This window comes from Heptranchias perlo, chromosome 28 (genome assembly GCF_035084215.1).
Source record: "Heptranchias perlo isolate sHepPer1 chromosome 28, sHepPer1.hap1, whole genome shotgun sequence".
NCBI classification, from domain to species: Eukaryota; Metazoa; Chordata; class Chondrichthyes; order Hexanchiformes; family Hexanchidae; genus Heptranchias; species Heptranchias perlo.
Genome location: NC_090352.1, coordinates 26,644,714 through 26,671,683, shown reverse-complemented (window position 1 = coordinate 26,671,683; position 26,970 = coordinate 26,644,714). Strand labels below are relative to the sequence as shown.

The 26,970-nt window shown below is 41.3% G+C and overlaps 1 protein-coding gene across 2 annotated transcripts in view; it reads left to right on the top strand.

Annotated features, from left to right (window-relative positions):
• The first annotated feature begins 19,462 nt into the window (after positions 1–19,462).
• Positions 19,463–26,970, top strand: part of nsrp1 (nuclear speckle splicing regulatory protein 1) — a 38,259-nt gene continuing 30,751 nt past the window's right edge. The window contains exon 1 of one of the 2 annotated variants that reach the window (XM_068008251.1): positions 19,463–19,692. In XM_068008251.1, coding sequence (XP_067864352.1) covers positions 19,673–19,692 — 20 coding nt within the window. In that variant the 5' untranslated portion in view covers positions 19,463–19,672. Of the gene's footprint in view, positions 19,693–21,632; positions 21,677–26,970 lie in introns of those variants that run through there. The other variant, XM_068008250.1, reaches the window with a different exon arrangement.

The following is a 26,970-nucleotide window of genomic DNA, read 5'->3' as shown; positions in this document are numbered from 1 at the left end:
CAATACAAAAAGTTTGTGCTGATTTTTAGTTCATTGTCTCATTTTCAATATTAAATCGCATTTTAAAATGCCACAATCTCTTCACCAGTAGTTTCTATACAGAACCATGTAAGTGTGTCACATTGGAACCTTCCCCACCCTTACCCCTGGAAGGGCTTCACAAATTATTTCAGGGTGGCTGAATTACACATGCAAATATTAACAACATTCAACCATTTCAACATACAATAAAAAGAAATAACAAAGATATTTTAATATTTGCATTAATATCTATAGAATTGTGTGGAATCTTTGTAACTTTTTAATTCAAATTAGTAAATTGCCTGTGGTGTTGTCTACAATCAGTTTTACTACATAGAATTATATAGAATGTACAGTACAGAAATAGACCATTCGGCCCAACAGGTCCATACGGAGTTTATGCTCCACGTGAGCCTCCTCCCTCCCTACTTCAACTAATCCCATCAGCATATCCTTCTATTCCTTTCTCCCTCATGTGTTTATCTAGCTTCCCCTTAAATGCATCTATGCTGGTCAGCTCATCTACTCCTGTAGCAGGTTCCACATTCTAACCATTCTCTGGGTAACGAAGTTTCTCCTGAATTCCCTATTGGATTTATTAGTGACTATCTTATATTTATGGCCCCTTGTCCTGGTCTCCCCCACAAGTGGAAACATCTTCTCTACATCAAACCCTTTCATAATCTTAAAGACTTCTGTCAGGTCACCCCTCAGCCTTCTCTTTTCTAAAGAAAAGAGCCCCAGCCTATTCAATCTTTCCTGATAGGTATAATCTCTCAGTTCTGGTATCATCCTAGTAAATCTTTTTTGTACCTTCTCCAGTGCCTCTATATCCTTTTTATAATACGGAGACCAGAACTGTTCACAGTACTGCAAGTGTGGTCTAACCAAGGTTCTATACAAGTTTAACATAACTTCTCTGCTTTTCAGTTCTATCCCTCCAGAAATGAACCCAGTGCTTTGTTTGCTTGTTTTATGGCCTTTTTAACCTGCGTCGCTACTTTTAGTGATTTGTGTATCTGTGCCCCAGATCCCTCTGCTCCTCTACCCCATTTAGACACTTATTTTCCAAGGTGTATGTGGTCTCCTTATTCTTCCTACCAGAATGTATCACCTCACATTTACATCTATTGAAATTCATTTGCCAATTATACACCCATCCTGCAAGTTTATTAATGTCTTCCTGTATTTTATCGCAGTCCTACTCAGTATTAACTATGCCCCCCACCCCACACAATTTGTTGTCGTCCCCAAATTTTGAAATTGTGCTTCCAATTCCTGAGTCCAAATCGTTTATGTAAATGGTGAACAACAGTGGTCCCAGCACCAATCCCTGTGGAACACCACTTCCCACCTTTTGCCAGTCTGAGTAACTATCTTTAACCCTTACTCTCTGTTTTCTGTTTTGAAGCCAGCTTGCTATCCATTCTGCTACTTGTCCGGGACTCCACAGGCTCTGACCTTAGTCATGAGTTTACTATACAGTACCTTATTGAAGGCCTTTTGAAAATCCAAATATATTACATCTACTGCATTACCCTTGTCTACCCTTTCTGTTACTTCTTCAAAGTATTCAGTAAGGTTGGTCAAGCATGACCTTCCCTTTTGAAATCCGTGCTTACTATTCTTAATTATTTTTTCAGTTTCTAGATGTTTTTCTGTTACATCTTTGAGTAAGGATTCCATTATCTTTCCTACCACCGACGTTAAGCTAATTGGTCTATAGTTCCCTGAATTTGTTCTGTCTCCCTTTTTAAATATAGGAATCACATTAGCTATCTGCCAGTCTTCTGGCACTATTTCCTTTTCTAATGAATTTTTATATATGTGTAATAGTGCCTCTGCTCTCTCTTCCCTAACTTCTTATAATATGCGCGGATGCAATCCATCCGGACCAGGGGTTTTATCCTCTCTAAGTTTGATTAGTTTATCAGTTATCTCCCCCCTTTCTATCTTAAATATCTCTATATCTTTTTTGCGCTCTTCTAACCTCATATCCACCATGTTAGTCTCCCTGGTAAATACTGAGGCAAAGTAATTATTTAATATTTCTGTCATTTCGCTGTCATTGCCTTGGAGTTTATCATATGTATCCCTTAGTGGCCCTATCCCTACCCTGATTTTTCTTTTGTTATTTATGTGTATGTAGAATACTTAAATATTTCTTTTTATTTTCCTTCATATTTTGATTTTGTAGTTTCTCGTTGCCGCCCTAATTGTTTTTTTGACTTCTTTCCTAACCTTTTCATATTCCCTTTTGTCATCCTTTCCTTTGTTGTCTGTGTACTTAGCGTATGCCTCTTTCTTTAGTTTCAATTTTTCCCTTATTTCTTTATTCATCCACGCTGTGTCATTACTAGCTGGTTTGTTCTTGCTTTTTAGTGGGATATATTTCTCCTGGACTCTGTTGATCACCGTTTTAAATGTTTCCCACTGCTGTGCTATTTCTTTGTTTGTCAGTAATTTTTTCTTGTTGATGAACATAAGTTTTTTTTAATGTATATATACAAGATGACAACAGAGTTGGAAGAGAGATTTCAAAAACTCATTCCTCAGACCCACTTAGTGGCCAAGGACTGGAACTACATTGTGACAATTGACATTAGAAAAATTGAATGGGAAATGTTGACATAACAATTTTTAATGATAAAACTTTGTCAAAAAAAAGATAAAAATCATGACAACAGGAAATAAGGTTTGCATACAGGAAGTGCAAGATTTTTATTAATATACTGGTGGATCTCTGTGGCTTTGCCCACAAAAAATTAGGACCAAGCAAATTTCCCTCGGACGGCTGAGGGTGAATGTATAGAGAGTTGGAGTTTCTGGAGCTCCATCTAGTAGTTGGTGTGCAGCTGCAGGTGTGTCTGTGTGTCACAGAAAAGTAATGCCCAAATAATGAATATGCAACAGACTTAGCAATTACTGTATATATTATATATGGCCACAGCATCCACCCTAAATATTTAAATGCCAGGGCCAGAGATACAACCAAGGTGCAGTTGGAAGTCCTGCCCCATAGTACTTCCACCAGTGAAACAGTAGTACAGGAAATTAGGCCTGTATATAGTCACATTTTACCATATATAAATATGTTCATTTATCAAGTTTTATGTAATTTGAGACCAATTTCTTTTTAACCTTTCTCTGCAAGCAACATTGCAGGACATCCACTATGTAAACCCAAAAACTTGCAGTCCTTACGTAGAAAAACATTCCAAGGCGCTTGACAGGAGTGTAATCAGACAAAAATTGATGCTGATTCAAAGAAGAAGATATCTGGTGGGGTAACTAAAAACTTGATCAAAGAGGTAGGTATTAAAGAGGGTTATATTAAATCAAAGTATGGCCCCATAAAAAATACTTTAAAAATAAAATCAATTGCCTTTTTAAAAAAAGTAGCAACAGACTGCAAAAATCTGTCATTTTTTTAAAAAGAAATACATAAAACAAAGCAGGGCCTGAGCCAAAAGATCCAGCAGGTATAGGGAGGGAGTCACAAAGTATTGGCCAGGACAGGGTGCAGCCAGTCATGGATGTTTTCAGATATCGGCTGGGATGGCTGCATCAAAAGTTGGGATCGCAGCTGTGGTCACAGTAGGCACAGCCTGGACATGTCAACGGGCAGCAGAGCTACTGTGGGTCGGTGGGTTAGCAGGACGCTGCATGAGACATCAACCCAAGAGCTGGTGGCTACATTTTCTTTTAAATAAATACCGTAGCTCACGGGAGAAGATGCACTGAGGGTGCAAGATATTGGCCACATCGCACAAGAGGGGGCGCGGGTGGGGGCGGAGATGGCGTTAGTATGGTTCGGACAGCATAAAAAGAAAAGAAAGATTTGCATTTCTATAGTGCCTTTTACGACCTCAAGACGTCCCAAAGCGCTTTACAGCCGATTAAGTACTTTTGAAGTGTAGGCACTGTTGTAATGTAGGAAACACGGCAACCAATTTGCACACAGCAAGGTCCCACAAACAGCAGCGTGATAATGACCAGATCACACAGTACAGGCCAGGGCTGGGAGCAGTGATTGGGGTGTTTGGAGATATCTGCTGCTTTTTTGAAGTGGTATTGTTTGAGGGATAAATATTGGCCAGGACATAGGGAATAACTCCCCTGCTCTTCTTCGCTATGGGATTTTTTATGTTTGTTTGAGAGGGCAATCGAGGTCTCGGTTTGACATCTCATCCAAAAGACGGCATCTCCGACAGTGCAGCACTTGCTCAGTACTGCACTGAAATGTCAGCCTAGATTGTGCTCAAGTGGGACTTCAATCCACAATCTTACCCACACACATTACTCACCAGAGCAGGGGATGAGGCAATGTAACACAATAGGACACACAAGTCGGTGACAGAGCAGCAACTAGGGATGAGCAATAAATATGGCCTTGCCAGTGTCACCCACATTCTGAGAACAAATTTTAAAAATGATTAGAGGTACTGGCACAAAATTGCAACAAAGTATGGTAATACAGCTTCTGAACCTCTACAGAACTAAGGGTTACTAATATTGTTTGACCTGGTGTTGAATGACAATGTCTTTCAATGGAACTAAATATTTTCCACGCTGTGACTGTTGGTGTCTTATTATAAGGGACCATTTAATCGTTCATCGTTTGTCCCTGAACTTTCTTCAATAAGCCAGATGATAAGTATTATATGAGCTGGGATATTTGTGCTCTTTCAGCAGCTTGATATATTGTAGCATAAATGTCAACTCATTTATTAAAATGTGAAACCAGAAGTGTAAATGACATCTGATAAAGTTGACTGTGCAGACTTTAATAACGGAGCGATGAAGATCCTTGTATCTTCAAAGTGTGTGACAGTAATGGCAAAGAGAGCTTCTCAAGGTGAATATCTCGCAAAGTGCAACTTTATGTGGCCTACTTTCAAACTTTACTCATTTCAGATTTAAAAAAAGAAATGGCAAGAGCAGTTTTCCTTTCAGAAATTACTGTGCATTTTGTCTGAGAGATTATATTTTTATAAAACTCAAATGTCACTTTGCATATCCAGTTTCAGCAGAGTACCAGCTTGATATGATATACATCACAACTTATGTGTCTTCAGAGCAAATCTGTAAGGAGTGGGTAAAGCTTTGAAGCTTTAGAAATATGTTTTATGATTATTTTCTTAGGGTTCACCCTAACCTTTTTCTAAATGCCATGTGATTAGTAGAAACCGACATCTGCATTTATTCATCTAGACCTCACTGCTTTTTGGCCCTGCTCCCTCCACTGTTGGTGTCTTATTATAAACACCATAATTTAGAGTTGTTTGAAGGCTTAGTTCACTGGGGAACGAAGTATAGTTAGAAATAAGATGTGAAGATTTGTAGAAAAGACCAACACCACTAAAACAGATTGGGCCATAATTTGCTGTGGCAGGGCTTCAACTGGCGTCTGCCGTTAGTTCAGCTCGACCTTGCATGTTTAGGTTTTTAACATTTTTGTGTGGCAAGATGCTGAAAGTGCGAGGTTATCACGTCGTAGCGAGGGAAACCGGGCATCTGGGACCTGAATGAACACGGCAAGCAACTGTGTATCTCCTTAACCGATCAGATTGAAGGATTGAGAAATTACCAGCGCAAGGACTGAGAAGGAAGTGTAAGTTAGAGTGGGTGAATTCAATGTCAAATCAGTTACGGAAAAGAGAAATAAAGAGAGGGAAAGAAAGATTGGATTAAAAGAGACAGAACGGAAAAGTAAAAAAAAAACTTTAATTTAAAATTTGACATTTTTAAAATCTCCAACAATTCAAACCTGAAGGAATGAGACTCCACATTTGTAATAGTTAATTTTCAGTGCCAGAGAGGTTGATTAGCAGTAATTAACACTTATCACGTTGTTAAAAGGGTATTTAGACTGAAATGGTGAGTTCAGTTCATAACTACCACGCAAGTACAGGAACTTCATGTCATTCAATACATTTAAAAGCATTTCTTTACTGAAACACTTTTAAATCTACTTGGGGTACTTTAAGATCAAGCTAGGAACGACTCCAGTAAGTGCTGTACTCTTAAGTGGTGGAATAAATACTTTAGTATTCCTACATTAAATGATTTCTGTCAATGAGATTACTCATACAAATTAATGGGGTGAGGTAGGGAGGAAATCTATCCAGGAGTGTTACATGCAAAAAGAGGACAGGATAAGAAGCCATTTGATCAAGTAACATTAGCAGCTACAAGAAAACGGTAACCTGGGTGGAATGAGAAACCATTGGCAGACCTGTAAGAAAAGCCATTCTTAACATTTTGCTAAATATTAGGTTATTCAGTATACTTCTAGGTCATCCACCTCCCCTTGACATTCAACGGCATTACCATCGCCGAATCCCCCACCATCAACATCCTGGGGGTCACCATTGACCAGAAACTTAACTGGACCAGCCATATAAATACCGTGGCTACGAGAGCAGGTCAGAGGCTGGGTATTCTGCTGCGAGTGACTCACTTCCTGACTCCCCAAAGCCTTTCCACCATCTACAAGGCACAAGTCAGGAGTGTGATGGAATACTCTCCACTTGCTTGGATGAGTGCAGCTCCAACAACACTCAAGAAGCTCGACACCATCCAAGATAAAGCAGCCCACTTGATTGGCACCCCATCCACCACCCTAAACATTCACTCCCTTCACCACCGGCGCACTGTGGCTGCAGTGTGTACCATCCACAGGATGCACTGCAGCAACTCGCCAAGGCTTCTTCGACAGCACCTCCCAAACCCGCCACCTCTACCATCTAGAAGGACAAGAGCAGCAGGCACATGGGAACAACACCACCTGCACGTTCCCCTCCAAGTCACACACCATCCCGACTTGGAAATATATCGGCGTTCCTTCATTGTCGCTGGGTCAAAATCCTGGAACTCCCTAACAGCACTGTGGGAGAACCGTCACCACACGGACTGCAGCAGTTCAAGAAGGCGGCTCACCACCACCTTCTCGAGGGCAATTAGGGATGGGCAATAAATGCTGGCCTTGCCAGCGACGCCCACATCCCGTGAACGAACAAAAAAAAAATCCCTGTGGCATTGGTCGCTCGCTGAGAAGGAGGTGGGCCTGCGTGTCTGGTGGGTTCCTGGGGATAGAATTTGTTTTAAGTTGGGAGCATTTCCTGGGACATCCAAGACTGGAACAGATAGGGAGCACAGCCTGAGCAGGCAGGACTCGAAGTTGGAGTTGAACTTGGCTGGAGCACTCTGGGTGTGCTTACAAAGAAGGGAGCAGGAAAGGAGTGAAGATGCAGTCTGAGTAAAAGCTAGGGATTTACAACCCTTTTGGTGTAGTTTTCATAAGCCCTGGAGAAATCTTTGCATAGCATTATAGACTGAATTTTTCAACGCAGTCATAATTTGATCTAACACAGTCTTTATCCGCTAACATCGGTAAAATCCCTTTTCCCCCAAAGAAATCTTCTGCAAAAGCCAATTGCAGAGATTTTGTGCATGTCATAGTTCGTCCTTCAATGTCGAAGAAGACAGCCAGAATATCTCATTTTTTGCAGTGAGTTCTTTGATGACTGATGAGACCTATTTTTGCTCAGAATAAGCATCTGCAGATTGAACAGTGGACCCCGCATACACCAGGTTGGGATCCTTGATTTTTCAAGTGAGACTTCCTCAGCTGGTGTTTACACTCAACATCAACAATGCTACAGGCCTCATAGTAGGAGGTACCTTCATGGATGGTTTTTCGACATGCTTTCTTATCTTGAGCAAGTTGTTCCCACTTATGGACGTCTATTTGGCACTGTTTCAGATTCGCTTTTAAGCAGTCTTTATATCTCTTTTGCTATCCACCATGAAATCGCGTCCCAGTTGTCAATGCGCCATAAAAGATCTTCTAATGGATTTATTCACCCGAAATTTGCACCACATAACCTGACCGTATCCGTGCCTTCATGATCAGAGCATCTATACTTAGCATGTCAGCTTTTTTAAGATCTTCAGTAACAGGGATTTTGTCTTGCCATCTGACCTTCATCAGTTGTCTCAGGCAGCTTAGGTGAAAATGATTCATTTTCTTAATGTGGCGTACATATATTGTCCAAGTTTCACAGGCATAGAGCAACGTCACCAGAACAATAGCCCTGCATACTTTGAGCTTGGTCTGCAGGCTGATGCCTCTCTTGTCCCAGAGACGCTCATGGAGTTTTCCAAAGGCTAAGCTGGCTTTGGTACTCCTGTATCAATATGGACTTCTCTAGACAGGGTGAAAGAAAGAAAGACTTGCATTTATATAGCACCTTTCACGACCTCAGGGTGTTTCAAAGCGCTTCACAGCCAATGAAATACTTTTGAAGTGTCGTCACTGTTGTAATGTAGGATGGTGAATCTGTCCGCAGCCTGAAGCATGTGATCACTGATAGTGATGATAGGTGGAGTGCATTCCTTGCCTGGGGCTGGTTGGAAAAGTATCACCTTTTTATGGCTGATAGTCATGCCAAATCGCAGGCAAGCTGTTGCAAGTTGGTTCATGGTTGTTCGCATATCATCCTGAGAGTAGGCCACAGGAACACAGTCATCAGCAAATACGAGTTAACAAACAAGTTCTTCCAGTGCGTTTGATTTAGCGTATTGTCTTCTAAGGTTGAAAAGCTGCCTATCAGTCCTGAATCTGATCTTGATTCCTATTACAAGATTATTGAAAGCCACGAGAAGCATAGCGGCAAACAAAACGCTGAAGAATTTGGTGCATGTGCTATATTCATGAAGTGCAATGTTGTAGAAACAATATCCAGCTGTTGAGTTTTCAGAAAGCTGGCGTACAGCTTTGCAATGGATGCTCTGTTGACCTTTGAAATGTGCTGAACACCGATATTAAGCATCCCATTTGGAGGCATAAAGCCATTTATTAATATTCCTGGACTGGGCTGTGTCAAATTGCAACTTTTTGGAGGTTTAAGCATGAATCCTTCAAGCTGCTTTTGTTGACACGCAGACTGTTTAAGTCTTTTGCTGCATTTCTATTGATTCTTTTTGTTACAACTGGTAGAGCTCCCATGGTAAATTGGATTCTACACTGTTTTACAATGACAGGAGAGTTTGTACTATGTTACGCCCAATGTATTATTTTGCTGTTGAGGGGGATCTGTTTTTAAAGTTTCCTGGCTCTTTAAGGCCACAAAGTCAAATTGTTGTAAATGGGCACATCTTGAGGATAATTGCTATTGGCAAGGTTGAGTTTGCAGACAGGTAGGTGCTTCGAAATCCCCAGCTTTAGGCAGCAGAAACAAGCATGAAATGGTTACCTTTTTTTTAATACTTTCTGCATTTTGAAGTTTGACATCTGAATTGTGTGTTTATTTTAATGTCTCTATAGAAATAGCAATGGAGCACCAGCACATTATGCGTTCACAAATGAACTTCATCAATTGGAAGCTCTATCTGGTGATGTCTGAAGTGTAAAAATCAAAACTATATATATAAGATTCTTGTTTTATTTTTATATATTGTTCTTTCACAAGTATACAAATGGAAAAAATTGGGAGTTATCATTAATCCCTCTAAAAAAGAATGTACCATCGCCTGATCTTCCAGAACAAGACAAATAAGTCATCTGCAAATATAATCTTGTAGCTCATCTATAATTGTAATTTGGAAGCTTTGCTGATGGGGATGGGGGAAGAGGGAAGGTAATTTGGCTCCCTTTTTCCCACTTTAAACATTGCGGATTAGAGATTCTGCTTCTGAGCTCAAAGATGCTCCCTCCATTAAAGTGAATGGCAGAAAATCATGAGCTGATGAGCACAGAAGTGAAATTTCTACAACTGATAGCATTGACCCAATGCTCCATCCCATTTTGAGTAAACAAGACACATAACTCCCTAAAAATGGATGCTAGTAGGCTCCAGAAAGCAATTTGCCTTTTTGAAAAACCATGTCAGTCGCTTGCCCTCTTAATAGTATGTGTACCTACCTGTACTCAAATTTCTCCTTGTCATATTAAAATATGAAAAACAATATTAAAAATGTGTGTATACATCAAATGCTTTGAAAGCTCACTACACATTGACCTGGTTGTAAAGTCTGAACATACAATGAAGCGCAAAGTAGAATTCTTCCTTTTTTGCTGGGGATGAATTCTTATGTATTCATTAAGATGAGGGGTGTTAGCATTGAGAAATAGAACACTATTCCATTTTGATCACCCAATGTCAGGATGAAGCAAGCCTAGGTCTCACATGATGTGGAGATGCCGGTGATGGACTGGGGTTGACAATTGTAAACAATTTTACAACACCAAGTTATAGTCCAGCAATTTTATTTTAGATTCACAAGCTTTCGGAGATTTTCTCCTTCCTCAGGCAAATGTTTCAAGATCTTGAAACATTTGCCTGAGGAAGGAGAAAATCTCCGAAAGCTTGTGAATCTAAAATAAAATTGCTGGACTATAACTTGGTGTTGTAAAATTGTTTACAATAGGTCTCACATAACAAAGTTAATGCAGTACTCAGCAAGCCAACAAAAATGACTGCATTTGTGGAAAACTTGTCAAAAACTTTGTGAATAGTGCATTACAGTATTGGTTGTGGAGACTAATGATCTGCATTCTTCTGAAAACAAACAACAAAGAGTACTGTGCTTGTTCCCATTCGAACATAGTAAATCACTGGAGTTTTATTTTAATACACGAAGAGTGATGGATTATAGCTTGCTTACTGTGAACTTTGTGTTGACACTAATAATGGTTCTGATACATTGATTTTTATCTTTGTAATACTACACTTTTTAATAAAACAGTGGTGCAATAATATTTTTGATATTTTGCATATAATCTGTTATCTCTTAAAATGTCTGTAGTAGGATAGTTTTATAGATAAGAAACATATTGGTTTCAGAACAGAACCAGCAGCAGGTTTCATTACAAACACTGCCCCATGCCTTATCTTATGACATCCAATGATAAATGGCTTTTGTTCATTATGCCCCTGTTACATTCTCAGCTGCTATTATTAAGTCTGTTGGTTTGGCATATGAAAAGTGAGATATTACTGTGCACAATACTAAGGTGCCCTGGCAGTTCCATGTTCTAATGTTAAAAGTTATGAAAGCAGCCCTTAATTCCTTAATTACTTTTGTACTGAAATTCAGTTCTTAGTTTACAGATGTCTAGTTTTACATTGAATATATCTATATGATATGCTGCTCAGCTCATGTTAGTTTGTAGTTAGCTTTACAATATAGATCGTCGAAAGCATTCATTAATTCTGAAAGGAAATCAATAGTGAGTGATGACCAACACGGAGGTGATGCCACACCACGTCATTAATGCTCCTGCATGTACAGGAATCTTGTACAGGAGTGCTACCGTGACTCTACAGGTGTCGCGATCGCCCCCCTCCCTGTAGCCCGCACCAACCCCCTTACCGGGACTTATCTGAGGGCCACTGCCAGCCGTAAATTGGATTCTTCCACCAGGTGAGCTGCCTGTGGAGGCGTGACCAGTGCCGGAAGCTCGCCCCAAATATGCACAGGAGGCCCAAAGACTAATTTCTATCGATCCTCGGGCATCTTACATTAATTGCACAGTACCAAGTCTGAACCCAGAAATTGGCGCAGAAGAATTTTTAGCCCATAATCTTTGATTGCTGAAGGAGTTTCACGTGAATCAAAATCCCAATGGTTTTAGGCCTTGGCCAGGTGTCATGAGCAAATGACCCAACAGACTTCCTAGGGTCTGTTGCTCATGCTCTATTTATTGGCTGTTGTTTGCTTGCAATCTGGATATTAATTAGCCTTCAGCTATGGCTTGCATAAGACTTTATGGTTTGAAAAGCTTTATTTTACTGACTGTTTTGATGTCCTGACAACAATTAGTCAACTATATATATAAAAGTGCCTTTCACTTAATAAAATGTCCCAAACCACTTTACAGGAGGACAGTAGGTGGGAAATAAGAGAGGAGTAAGGGAGGTTACCAAAGGCAAAGTAAGTTTTAAGGAGTCTTGTTGAAGCTAAAGAAAGAGGTGACAAGGTAATGAGGAAGATAATTCCATGGTGCTGGTATACAGTGGCTGAAGACTCAGCCTTTGATAGTGGGACAGAAGCACCAAGGACGCAGAGTAGAGTCAGAGCAGCGGAGGATACACGCTGGGACAAAGGCTGATGAAGGTCGCAGATGTAGGGTGGATGGAGGCCATGGAGGGATTTGAAGACAAGGACACTGAGATCTGGTTTTATTAACTTCTATCACTTGTACCTATCATACAGCTACAATAACCTTTGTTGGTCAGCAGACTGGATTTATTGCTAATGTACGAACAATATGAATTTTGCACATGCGGTTGTAAAATTGTGTTAATTTATGAGCATTATGCATAGACCTGAATTAGATTCACTAATAATCCATCATAAATCTTAATACAAACATAAAGATGTAAAACAATTTATTTTAGATTAGTAAATCCTTTTGCTTAAAGTTTGATTACAGCCCAAGAGTCATGTCATCCATTTACATAAATCATTTACTCCAAAGTTCGACTAACAAGGATCACAAATCCATTAAAATGGTAACATACCTGGAATAGACTGGCATACGGAATTACTGTTGACAGTGTTGGTTAGCAGGCAGTGAACCAATTAATTGTTTGCGTAGTTTATCAAATATTTGATTCAAAATTACACATTGTCAATATCTAATAGAAATACTATTTTACCATAATGGCTTTTAATCAAGGTAACTGATCTGAAACAAATTGGACCATAATATCTTAGTAATAATTATCTAGAATTAAAGGTCACATGTAGTCTTCAATAATGAACCGAAAGCAGGTTCAGCTTTGTTTCTCAGAAATAAAAAATATAGGTTTTCTAAATCTGGAAGAAAACTAAAGCAGCGTTTGAAAATAAAAATAACAGTGTATTAATAAGCAGCAGACAGGAAATAATATGAATGGAATTCAATATTGAAATTTTCTTCCAATTTTATCATTTTTTTCCAATCTTTGAAATACTGAGCCTAAAATTTCAACAGAAAAAAAGCAATTAGTAGAGGCTACTGAAAGGAAATTTAAATACATTTGTATTATATGTTGCTGCATACATTTAAACCCGGCCTTTTGAAATATTTTGTGTAAGTTTTTTTCTAGCCAGTGCTCTATACTCAAATGTTGAGTTTATCCTTTCATCAAAATATTATTATTGTGCAGTTATTGAACTGTTGGTATAGTTAACACCATCTGCCATTAATTGTAGACCCAGAACCTTTTGGTTTGGTTCTAAATTCAAAACCCTTAATGTTCAATTCTAAAGTCGTTAAAGCACAATATTTTAATAACTGTAAACACTTCAGAAGCTTGCTTATTTCTTGTAGTAGTGTTTAATTGTTGAACATTTGTATAACAATTTAAAACAATTGTTAAGCTTAGCACATACCCATAGTTAATATTTTAAAATCCAAATTACAAGAGTATAAAGAGCACTGGGGGTTAATGCTTCATGCATACAGTGATTTATATATTAATGACTAATTTTCTTTCAAAATTTTTATAGCACATTAGGACAAACAGGAGTAAGCAAAGTACTTTGTATTCTCTTTTAAAATGATCTTAATTCTGAATAAGTGCTAAAATAAATTCAAAATGCACAAATCTGAAATAAATAGTTCTGCTAATAAGCTTTATTGTGATTTGAACTGAGCCCTTGTAAATAGTTTAGATTCACAATGAAGGTAAAACTCCACAAAGCAGTAGTTATCCATGCAAAGGTCATGTCAAATAGTTGGACTTGATACAACTTATATAATTGCATTGCAAAAACATCATTGCATCACTAGTATATGAAATCATCCTTAGAAAATGGTGTGTGGCTGAACTGTCTCCCAGGTTTAGTGAAAATTATCTTTAATAGAACTGGCAGATAAAACAATTAAAGCACAAAGACCGCCAGCTTCCCCCCCCCCCCCCTCAATGACTACAGCATCATATGGTGTGGCATTGACCTATGCAAGCCAAGAGAGTCTAATTTCAATCTCTAGTGTTTGCTGAGCTTTCCTGGCTGTGAGATTGTTACAAGTGACTTCAGTCTTTCCAGGCTACAGAGAAAAAAAAATTGGGCAACCATCCAGCAACTATTCCTGGAAGTTCGCATATGTAGACACCTGGTACTGAGTAAAGGCTTTTTTTTCCCTTTACTCCCTCCAATTTCCTCCCCTGCTCTCCTGAAGGAGCTCAGCCACCCTCCAGCACCACAGCCAAGTGTCCATTCTTCATGAGTGAACCTAGAGAACGAGCTTTGGCAAGTCATTCAACCTTGGACGGAGGTATCACAGCTGAGCCCAATCCTGTTCTCTCCCAAAATGCACACATGCACTTTCCAATAGTCGCAGGGCAGCAATCAAAATCCTGGATAAGTTTTCTCATCCGTACCTCAAGGGAGCCTAACTGAGATCAGCTGATTCCACACAGGTCAGTCATAGAACCTGGGACCTCACTGTCCCATGTAGCTGGTCCATCAAGGCCCCCACCACCTTTCTCCCCACCCCCACCCCTATATCTCCCCATGCACCCCTCTCCTCACCCCTTCTGGAGCCCTATCAATTTTGAGCTTTCCTAATCTAGCCAAGATAACATTACTATCTATTTTAATATTAATAATGCTATTCAATACAGAGCACACCCCTCCCACCAATCTGGAACATAAGCATCGTCTACAGGAGTATAGACTGATACGAAATGATCATTTAGCAGCTCTGCCATAATCTGAGAATCAGTTTAAATCCTTTAGTATTCTTTAGTGGTGTCCTTTAGTGGCCCTATAACGGTCCTTAATGGTCTTCTGACCTGACAGGATGGTAGAAGTTTGGAATTCTCTTCTGCAAACGGCAGTTGATGCTAGCTCAATTGTGAATTTTAAATCTGAGATTGATAGATTTTTGTTAACCAATGGTATTAAGGGATATAGGGCCAAGGTGGATATATGGAGTTAGGTCACAGATCAGCCATGATCTCATTGAATGGTGGAACAGGCTTGAGGGGTTAAATGGCCTACTCCTGTTCCTATGTTCCTGTACTCTTATGGCTGTTTTTGTCTCTCACAATTGCAGTGGTGTGTGGAGGATGTTTTTTTTAGATAATGAAGAAGATTCTAGAAGGTAGGTAATCTTTCTTCTATATTCAGCATCCTTCACACATCACTGAAGACTGTCCCAATAGTTCTCAGACTGAGGAGAAAGGTGGCCCTTGCTAGAGGTAGAAACCCCCGTCACCAAGACAGATTGACCAAACTAGTATCATCTCTGGTTGCCAAGTCCAAACAAGTGGTTGGTGAAAAACTTTAGATTGCTCCAGGTAGCATTTTAGCAGCTATTATTATTGTACTTCTGTTTTAGACTAGGAAGTATCTGTGGGTGGTAAAGTATTCTCATATAAAGCAATTGGCCAGATGATAGGCAGATGGTAACAGTATTGAATCCATTCCACTAGTCATTTAATAAGTCTTTGTTTAGAGACTGGCTAGCCTAGGGCTTTGGGAACATAATTGACAAGTAACAGTTTGTTGGGTCTGATGGAAAGGTGTAGTACAGTCTGTATAGAAGGTCAATGCCCTATGAGCATCCACAATATCGAAATGATGTTCCAACTGTAATGTATCAAAAACCGTTTAAGACTTGGAAGAGCTTACCAAACGATTCTACAGTGAAGTTAACAGCATTGAGCTGGAGGTGGTGATTCACCCCGATCAGACCTGTGCTGTACCCGGCAGGAAGATCTCTGATAGCCTGGTGCTACTCAGGGATACGATCGCCAACGTACAGGAGAGGGGGGTGAATACCTGCCTGATCAGCCTGGACCAGGAGAAGGCCTTTGACAGAATATCCCACGCGTACATGATGGACGTGCTCTCCAAAATGGGGTTTGGGGAGGGAATCCGCAATTGGATCCAACTGCTCCACACAAACATCAGTAGTGCCGTTTCAATCAACGGGTGGGAATCAGAAAGCTTCCTGATCAAATCTGGAGTCAGGCAGGGCTGTCCTCTCTCCTCCGTCTTGTTCATGTGCTGCATCGAACCTTTTGCCGAGTCCATCAGGAGGGATGCGAGCATAAGAGGGGTGATGTTCCCAGGCAGCGGCGGCACTCAGGTCAAGGCCTCCCTGTACATGGACGACATCGCCGTCTTTTGCTCGGATCAGCTGTCGGTCCGCAGATTGATGAGCATCTGCGACCAGTTCGAACTGGCCTCGGGGGCCAGGGTAAATCGCACCAAGAGCGAGGCCATGTTCTTTGGAAACTGGACCGACCAATCCTTTGTCCCCTTCACTGTCAGGTCGGATTATCTGAAGGTGCTGGGGATCTGGTTCGGGGGGGCCGGGGCGTGCACCAAAAACTGGAAGGAACGTATTTCCAAGGTGAAGCAGAAACTGGGACTGTGGGATCGACGATCCCTCTCGATCGTGGGCAAAAACCAGGTGCGAGGCTCTCTCGGTGTTGCTGTACGTGGCACAGGTCTGGCCCAAACCTCGCTCCGACGCCGCGACAGTCACCCGAGCCATCTTCCACTTTATATGGAGATCAAAAATGGACCGTGTCTGCAGGAACACGATGTACAAATCTCCAGAGAAAGGGGGGAAAGGAGTGCCCAACGTGGCCCTCATCCTGATGGCCACTTTTGTGTGCGGCTGCATCAAGCTTTGCGTGAACCCTTAGTACGAAAACACAAAATGTCAAGTGCTGAGGTTCTACCTGTCCCCGGTGTTGAGAAGGATGGGCCTGGCCACACTGCCACGGAACACTCCGTCCAGCTGGACCGTTCCACCCCACCTGTCCTTCGTCGAAAAGTTTATGCAAAAAAACACTTTCGACCACAAGGCGATCAGTAAGTGGTCCGCACGTAACGTCCTCGAGACCCTGCGGGAAAAGGAGATGATGGATCCTGTCGGTTGGTTCCCCGAGCAGACTGTCAATGTCATTTGGCAGAACATCTCATCGCCAGAACTTTCAAACAAGCACCAAGACATAGTTTGGCTGGTGGTGAGAAGGGCCCTTCCTGTCAGATCCTTCATGCACTCCCGGACTCTCAGCGCCACCGCACACTGTCCCCGAGGAGGCTGCAGTGGAGACGAGACCGTCACCCATCTCCTTCTGGAATGTGCCTTTGCAAGGAAGGTCTGGAGAGAGATGCAGTGGTATCTGTCCAGGTTCGTCCCGAGCAGTTCCGTAACACAGGATTCTGTGCTCTACGGGCTGTTCCCGGGGACGCACACCGAGACGGACATCAACTGCTGCTGGAAGACCATTAACTCGGTGAAAGATGCCCTTTGGTCTGCCCGAAACCTGCTGGTCTTCCAGTGCACGGAGCTGTCCTCGACCGAGTGTTGCAGACTGGCACATTCCAAGGTCCAGGACTACATGCTCAGGGATGCACTGAAGCTGGGTGCGGCCGCCGCAAAGGCTCTGTGGGGAAAGGCAACCATTTAGAGCCTTCCTGCCATTGTATACCAAGGGGCTGCAATCAGGGAAACCCCCCCCCCCCCCCCCGGCAGAATGTAAAATTCAAATTGCTGTAATGTACCTGTAATGAATCTGTAATGTACCTGTAATGAATCTGTAATCAGTAATCTGTATTGTCATGAACTGTAATTATGTACAATGTGTTCATTGAACTGTACTTGATGTAACCTGCAAATTGTATAATCTGTATTGTGTACGTTTGGAATGTGATATGACAACTGTATTGTATGTTTCGCTGCAAATTTTATGAATAAAGTATATTTTTTGAAAAAAAAAGCTGTTAGTCAGTCCAATGAAGACTAAGATCATAATGCTTGTTGCCAACTAGATCTTTGTTTCCAGGGGGAGCCACCAGCACTGGTAGACTCTGTTATCCATCTGGAAAGGACAATAACAGCTGATGTAGAACTCAAAATGGAAGTGCGTGCAAGAATCAGCAAGGCTGCTGCTGCTTTTTGGCTGCGATCTGAGATCTGGAATCTTTGGAATATTAACATGAACACTAAATTGAAGATCTACAAGAGTTTGATACTCTCCTTTCTTGATGTTAAGGAGGGTCAGGAAAGAAGATGAAAGAAAAGGGAACTTGTATTTATAATAGAACCTTCTCGTGTCTCTCAGGACATTGCAAAGCACTTCACATAAAACGAATTACTGCGAAGTCACTCTTACAATGCAGCAGCCATTCTACGTACAACAATCCCCCAAACAACAAGGTTAATAGGTTCTTAAGACAAATAATGATGATAAGATAGCAACAACAAATCAAGAATGTCACAGGGCTACCCCAGGCAGGGAACGGGCTAGCAGGGAAGACCTGGGTAGCTGGGATACATCATGATGTGGAGATGCCGGTGATGGACTGGGGTTGACAATTGTAAACAATTTTACAACACCAAGTTATAGTCCAGCAATTTTATTTTAAATTCACAAGCTTTCGGAGATTTTCTCCTTCCTCAGGCAAATGTTTCAAGAGCTCCTTGAAGCCTACGCATTTATACATATAGAACAATACATGGTGTTTACAGACTGCCCCTGCAACTGCCCGTTGCCAAGGCAATCACCGTGTTCAGACAGAGAGGTGTCACCTGCAGAACCCCCGAATACACATTCAACAAAAAAACAAACAGGGAAAAAAAACAGAGAAAAAAAACACAGAGAGAGGCAGAAACATCCGGAAGGCAGAGAGAGCCAGCAAATGACCCATTATATTAAAAACAGATAACATTTGTTCGCTGGTGGGGTAACGTGTAGCGTGACATGAACCCAAGATCCCGGTTGAGGCCGTCCTCATGGGTGCGGAACTTGGCTATCAATTTCTGCTCGACGATTTTGCGTTGTCGTGTGTCTCGAAGGCCGCCTTGGAGTACGCTTACCCGAAGGTCGGTGGATGAATGTCCATGACTGCTGAAGTGTTCCCCGACTGGGAGGGAACCCTCCTGTTTGGCGATTGTTGCGCGGTGTCCGTTCATCCGTTGATACATCATGAGGAAGTTGCTGACAGGGTTCCAAAAAAAGGAAACCAAGGCAGCTACTGCTCTGCCTTGTAAAGGCGGATTGGGTCAGGATAGTGGGCAGGATAGTGGACACCCCTGATGTGACTTTGCAGGTACTGGCTGCCTGTCCCGACTGTACAAATGACCCTATTCTTGGAATTTGGACGAAGCCGGACAAAGGTTCCGCCTAAAATTGCAGACAGTCCTTTCTTTCCACATTTGATCACACCACCTGTTTTTTTTTTGCACACGACAGACATATCAACTGCCTCGTGTCAGAAATAATATTAAATGTAAATTATAAAAAGCTGGCTGTACATGTCCTAAGGAACATACGATGTAAATTGCCGATTTATTCCCTGTTCCACGTCTACAGAAGTGAATCACAAGGATACAAACACATTAAGATTTTAATTCCCTTATTTCCCCTCCTCCCTTTTGCGGGGATGTTCTGTGCAGCAGGTGATTGGCGTTGAACCGCTGGGACTGTCGGGGAGGGGGAAGCTTTCACTCGACGCGCCACATTTCGCTGAAGCACCGCCAGCGGGCGGGGGCTGGTTTGTTCTCGGGATCTTTAAATTGTGTCCGTGTGACGGGGGTCGGAAGGAGGAGGGTCGGAGCCGAGCTTTGCCTCTTCTCCTCTCCTCCTCCTCTCGCAGCTGGTTTGATTTCTAGGCCGCGGCGGCTGTGAAGATGGCGGCGCCTGTGAGACAGTAAGTGACCCGCGGGCCGAGGGAGTCGGCAATTCGGGCGGGCCCATTACTAGAACCCGGGGCCTGGGCCTGGGCCTGGATCTTTGCGAGCTAAAGCGGCGGGTTTCGGCCTCAGGCTCCTTTCTGCATTGGCGGGCGGGCCTATGAATAAAGGCGGCAGCAGTGGGGGGGGGGCGTAAACCGGGCTCCTGCTCACCCGCTGCGGCCTCTCTTTTTCCCCCCAATGTCCTCTGTCCTTGTCCGTTAGATTTGGGCCTCCTCCTGTGCTGTAAAATTCCACATTTTAACTCCTTGTATTTATAACGAGGAGTCACTTTGTTGACACGAGGCCATCTGGAGTCACCAGGTTCATCTTTACAAACACTTGGCAGATGAATAATGTAAACCAGATGAGCAGGTTTTTAAAAATTGATCTTTTTTTCCTTTCCTACTCTGTCCTGTTGCTCTCGATTTTCCTCACCCTTTGGACTTATGTGTTTGTCAGTTGACAGCGAATAAACACTGATTTTTTTTTATATCCCATGTTTAACTTAATAGTGCCAGGTGCAGTGGTACGGTAGGTTGCACCAAGGTGGTACGAACAAAGGGTGTTACTGGGCGCCACTGTTGGGTAGCTCTTGATTGCAAATGGGCTATGATGTGATGCCAATAAACTGTATTTATGTAGTGCTCCTCATGTGCCCAAGATGACTCTAAGTACTTTACAATAGTGGAAAGAAATATGACTAACACTGAGCATAGGAAAAGGGGAAGAAATGGAAAGCCAAGGATGGGGAACTGAAGACAGTAAGGAAACCTTTGAAACATGGAGGCAGGTGGAAAAGTGAAGGGACTAGGTCGACAATTCTAGAGGGCATGAGTGTAAACGGTAGCCAAAGGTGGAGTGGAGGGCAAGAGGATTGAAGAAAAGTCTGGTAGAGAAGTGGAGGGTGTGTGCAGCGATGTAAAGCAGCAGGAGATAATTGTTAGGGTAGGAAGATGTCACTGAGAAATTTGAAAACAAGGATGAAAGCTCCGTTCTCACCTCTGATTTTGGTGGTGTAATGGCAAGCATGTGACAATTTCACACTATATCCAGATAAACTATGAAAAGTATATGGCTTTACAGTTACAGGATTCTGTAGGATGGAATGAGAGGCAATTCTAGAGTTATTTTTGTTCAAAGTATCGCCCATTTTATATGTGCAATAAAATTTTGATTGAATTTTTAAAAAAATCTGTTTTCTTGCGCAGAAGTCCTTGAGTCTGGGTCTCTCTTGCTGTTAGGCTGCTCCAATGATGACTGTGCCAGTGGAGTATCACCATGTGTTCCATATTGGTTCCATAATAAACAAAAGGGGTTGTGATGTCAAACTGGCCTGAAAGCCACTTCAGACCACAGGACTTGCAAGAAACGAAACCACAGGGTGGGAATGCAGATCATAATGATTTGGATTCACTTTCTTTGAGCTAAAGAGTCATCTTGTGTGCAAAGTGCAATTACACCTTGCATTTATGTAGTGCTTTTGATGTTGTAAAAAAGAAAAGTAATCTGTAATAACATGCCATGTGTGAAAAATAAACCCATTTATTCTCTGGAGATTAGACGTAGGATTTCCACTCAGTGCTCATGTCACTTCGGAAGGTCATTAATATGCCATGCCAGGCATTTGCATAAGACTTAAATATGGAATTGGTTTTTCTGCAGATATTAATTTAGAGAAGCAAACAGTAACGTTGAATTGTTGAAGTTGGTCCAAATATCACAACAACTTTGAACAAGTTCACAAAAAGGTTAAATAGATAAATCCATCAGTTTAGTTCATTTAATTGGCTTTCTTTTCAGAACTTTTTTTCAAAAAAGGGATGGGCAACCTTTCTTGGAAGGGGCGTAGTCATCTGATCCTCCCAGTAATACTTTCTCTGAATTACTTGGACATTCCGACCTCTAGCTGCAGGACATACACACAAACACAATGACCATTTTTGCCCCACTGCTAACATTGTGAGTACAAAAGTCTAGTTAAAACTTGTGCAAATAATTTGAAATGGTGAGTCTATTACAGAAAAATTGTCTTGTGCAAAAATGAGTAAAACATTACCGGAATATCCTTTTCACACCATTGTATGTGCTGAGTGATGTTAAATGATACTTAGGCTCTAACCCTCTTGGGTTTTGTCACTCCATTGCAACTATGCAATTTTGAGTTTTTCCAGTTCAAAACAAACACTTGCAGTGCGAATGACAAGTTTTATGTTATAAATTAAGCCGATGCAAATACCTAGTAGTGAGGTTAAAGGCCATTGGGTTAATTCTTGTAATTTGTTGACATCCTTTGGACCATTCAATTAAATTACCTTTTTAATGTAATCCCTGGTGTCTGTTCTAAAATATGTGGATAAGAACTAGTGTATATATTCTTGGTCATGTGATACTATAATAGCTTAAATGTTACCCTTGCCTTGATTACCATTTCACCAACATTGTGCCACTTCTACTGAACCACCTGCATAAAGGAAAGAAACTTAAAAATATTTACTTTCAAAGCCAGCAGGGTTCCAGGTATGATCTCTGATATGCTAGTTAGCTAATCCCAGTTGGGATGACAGTAGGCTAGGCATGGGAAAATGAGCTTTGATTTGTGATTGCCATACCACAACCCCTGCTGGAAATGCATATGTAGAGATAGCATGTGAGAACAAGATTGGACTCAGCTGTGATATCCTCAAATATCCTGTTGGCATTCACTGTAAGGCTCACATTTGAAGAGTGTAGATTTGGGTGAGATGCTGTTGAGCAGTTGCTCCATCAGGAGCTGTATCCCAGTGAAGAAGAAAGTTAGAGAGGAAAAATACATTTTCTTTTCAACTTAAAAAAAAACTATAAACTATATAATTTAGTGACCAGTGAATTTAAGACTGCTATTCAGTGTTGGAGGTTCTATGATGTAGATGCTCAAGCTGCTATTTATATTGTACAATAAGTTGGAATTTGAAGGAGAAAAGTTTTGTCTATTGGGGTAAATAATTTTGGATAAATTGGGAGTTTAATATTGAAACTGCATGTGTCTAGATGTGACTGTTTACATTAGGCTTACTTAAAAGATCCTAGTGTCATCACCATATTTGCCTTTGTTTTGTTGAAATATTTGCAAGATATGTTGTAGCAGCAACAGATCTTAAAGATTTTCATGGAATTATGTTTGATAACGGTTGAAGCTACTGCATTGGTATTTCAGCAGATGCTTTGATAAGGAGGAAATTGCATTTGGATTAAAAAGATTATATTGCATGAGTTGGGAGTTGCTTTTCAGATTCACTTAATTTGTTTTCTTCACGCAGCAATCTATTTGTTCTCCCTTGTGTAAACCTCTTGTGAAGTATTTCTGCAGAATAGGAAAAAATGTTCCAACATTTAGATAAGTATTCTTTAATTTATTTAAAGGGCTAAGAAAGCTGAATGGTCCTTTGAAATATTTTGTTTTGGTTTTGTCCTTGTCACACTTTAGTTGGCCACTAAGACGTGGATGCGAGTGGCCAGGAATAACTCGCCCTCTTAACTTTCTTTCCCTCTCCCCCTCTGAAGAATTTCTTAGTGTCCACACATGCGCCTCCCCTTATTGTAAGGCTGAGGCAACAAATTTGCCTTGTAGGGAATTACGGATATGAGCCTGTTATGATGAAAGCAGAGTTTTCATCCTGCAGGGCAGGTGTATATAAAATCCCCAAATGTTTTCTTGGAATTTGTATTGGCAGCTGAAATAGTAGCTTTTGTTCCCTAGTTAATCATATTTTAAGTTCTTTGAAAAGGGTGGCTAAGGCAAACGTAGGTCCCTTAGAGGATGAGACCGGGAAATTAATGGTGGGAAACGTGGAAATGGCGAAAATGCTGAACAAATATTTTGTTTCAGTCTTTACGGTAGAGGACACTAAGAATATCCCAACACTGGACAAACAGGGGGCTCGAGGGGGGGGAGGAGCCAAATACGATTAAAATCACTAAGGAATTGGTACTCAGTAAAATAATGGGACTCAAGGCGGATAAATCCCCTGGACCTGATGGCTTACATCCGAGGGTCTTGAGGGAAGTGGCAGTAGGGATTGTGGATGCTTTGGTAATAATTTTCCAAAATTCTCTGGACTCGGCAAAGGTCCCGGCAGATTGGAAAACTGCTAATGTAACACCCTTATTTAAAAAGGGTAGTAGGCAGAAGGCTGGAAATTATAGACCAATTAGCCTAACATCTGTGGTGGGTAAAATTTTGGAATCTATTATTAAGGAGACAGTCGCGGAACATTTGGATGAACATAATTTAATAGGACAAAGTCAGCATGGCTTTACGAAGGGGAAGTCATGTCTGACAAATTTGCTTGAGTTCTTTGAGGACATCACGTGCAGGGTGGATAAAGGGGAACCAGTGGACGTAGTGTATTTAGACTTCCAGAAGGCATTCGACAAGGAGCCACATAAAAGATTATTGCTCAAGATAAAGAATCACTGGATTGGGGGTAATATTCTGGCATGGGTGGAGGATTGGCTATCTAACAGGAAGCAGAGAGTTGGGATAAACGGTGCATTCTCGGACTGGCAACCAGTAGCCAGTGGTGTTCCGCAGGGGTCGGTGCTGGGTCCCCAACTCTTTACAATCACATCGTTCACCTGACGAAGGAGGAAGCCTCCGAAAGCTTGTGAATTTAAAATAAAATTGCTGGACTATAACTTGGTGTTGTAAAATTGTTTGCAACTTTACAATCTATATTAACGATTTGGAGGAGGGGACCAAGTGTAACATATCAAAGTTTGCAGATGATACAAAGATGGGAGGGAAAGTGGAGAGTGAGGAGGACATAAAAAACCTACAGGGGGATATAGACAGGCTGGGTGAGTGGGCGGAGATTTGGCAGATGCAATACAATATTGGAAAATGTGAGGTTATGCACTTTGGCAGGAAAAAGGCGAGAAACTGGGAAGTACTGCAGTACAAAGGGATCTGGGGTTCCTAGTGCAAGAAGATCAAAAAATTAGTATGTAAGTGCAGCAGGTGATCAAGAAGGCCAACGGAATGTTGGCTTTTATTGCTCGGGGGATAGAATATAAAAACGGAGGTATTGCTGCAGTTATATAAGGTATTGGTGAGACCGCACCTGGAATACTGCATACGGTTTTGGTGTCCATACTTAAGAAAAGACATACTTGCTCTCGAGGCAGTATAAAGAAGGTTCACTCGGTTAATCCCGGGGATGAGGCGGGGGGGGGACATATGAGGAGAGGTTGAGTAGATTGGGACTCTACTCATTGGAGTTCAGAAGAATGAGAGGCGATCTTATTGAAACATATAAGATTGTGAAGGGGCTTGATCGGGTAGGTGCGGTAAGGATGTTCCCAAGGGTGGGTGAAACTAGAACTAGGGGGCATAATCTTAGAATAAGGGGCTGCTCTTTCAAAACTGGGACGAGGAGAAACTTCTTCACTCAGAGGGTAGTAGGTCTGTGGAATTTGCTGCCCCTGGAAGCTGTGGAAGCTACATCATTAAATAAATTTAAAACGGAAATCGACAGTTTCCTAGAAGTAAAGGGAATTAGGGGTTACGGGGAGCGGGCAGGAAATTGGACATGAATTTAGATTTGAGGTTAGGATCAGATCAGCCATGATCTTGTTGAATGGCGGAGCAGGCTCGAGGGGCCGATTGGCCTACTCCTGCTCCTATTTCTTATGAAAGGCAAGGGGTGTGGGATTCCCTTCAACCATCCAGATGAAGTTGAGACTTCAGTTGCTGTGAGGTGTCAAGAACAGACTATTACATGTCCACAAAATTCAATTTTCTTGTCCACCCAAGTATTAAAATGGTTAACATTTTAGTTGTCTGACCATTGGGGGAAACAAAATAGAAATTTAAACATCAAATGGGTCTCCTTTTACATCATTTTAGGGCTAGTCTCATGGCCTTCAGTTCACAGCTTGGCTGTCCCTCAATACATGACCAGAGGTTTTATTTGAATTAGTTCCCATGTAACTTCATCAGAAACTGTTAAGAGGTTACTGAAAAGGATTATGGATATTTTGTACGTTGGGTCTTGAAATAGTTAATGAATTTTGTAAGTATTGCACTTGCAGCCTTTTGGCTTCTGTGAAGTATTTAACCTGTAAATAAATCTGACACATAGTATTAGCATGTACCCGTTGATCTAACGGTTTGTTATTTTGTGCCTTTTGAAAGGGCTTGGTGAAATGGTGAGCCTATCTCATACTTTCCAATGAACAATATACTACAATTAGAGATTAATTGTTAAACCTCAGCATGCTGACCTATACACAACACTATCTAAGGAGATTTGTTTTGCTTATGGAAACTGGCCGTTAACATAAGACAAAAGTGTTCGGTAAAAGCTCAAATTTTAACACTTGCATCCTACCAATTTTTGGTGCAGTGTTATGCAGCCGTATAAGTTTGCTCCATACATTTTGCTGCTTGGTGGCAGCAGAGAGCAGGCACTGCATCTAAAGGAAAGAAAGAACCCAATGGAAAATCTGTATCTGCAGAGTTAGTGACAAAAGGCGAGGATAAAGTTGCTTAACAATACAAAACTGTAGTGCAAGGATGATCACATTAGGAAACACTATTCATGTCCTAAAGGCTTGATTCGTTTCACAGCAGATTAAGGGTTTTCTTCTGATAAATTCTAAAACAGAATGTTTATTTTGGGGTAAAATTTGATTTAAAGCTTTTTTTAAAAAATAAAACCTAAATATGTAAAGAAAACCTCCTTCCCCTCCCGGGATCAGAATATACCAGTTGCTTTACTAGTAGTGAGTTATCAGGCTGGTGAATGGGTTTAGATTAGTTAGCTGCCTGTTTCTCAGAATACTTTACAGCAGTACAGATTGCTTTCAGTTCACCATTAGGATCTATAATAAGTCTGTTCCACACACATTTGTCATTTATTTCCATTTTTCACATACAACCCTGTGGAGGTGATGGACTAAGATGGATAGTGGTACGATTTAATATGAATCAGATGGTGACTCAGAATCACACATACTGTCATTTCCACCACCTCCAACATGATCCCAGCACCAAACACATCTTCCCCTCCCTTCCTTGCTTTTGGAAAGGACCATTCTCTCCATGACACACAATCACTCTTGACAAAGGGTCTGTACGCTTAAAATGTTGATTTGTCTGTTCTCTCCACAGATACTGCCTGACCTGTTGACTGTTTCCAGCATTTTCTGTCTTTGTTAACAAATTTGGGGTTGATTTTAGGCTGTATTTTCTCTGCACATTGTTCACTGTTTAT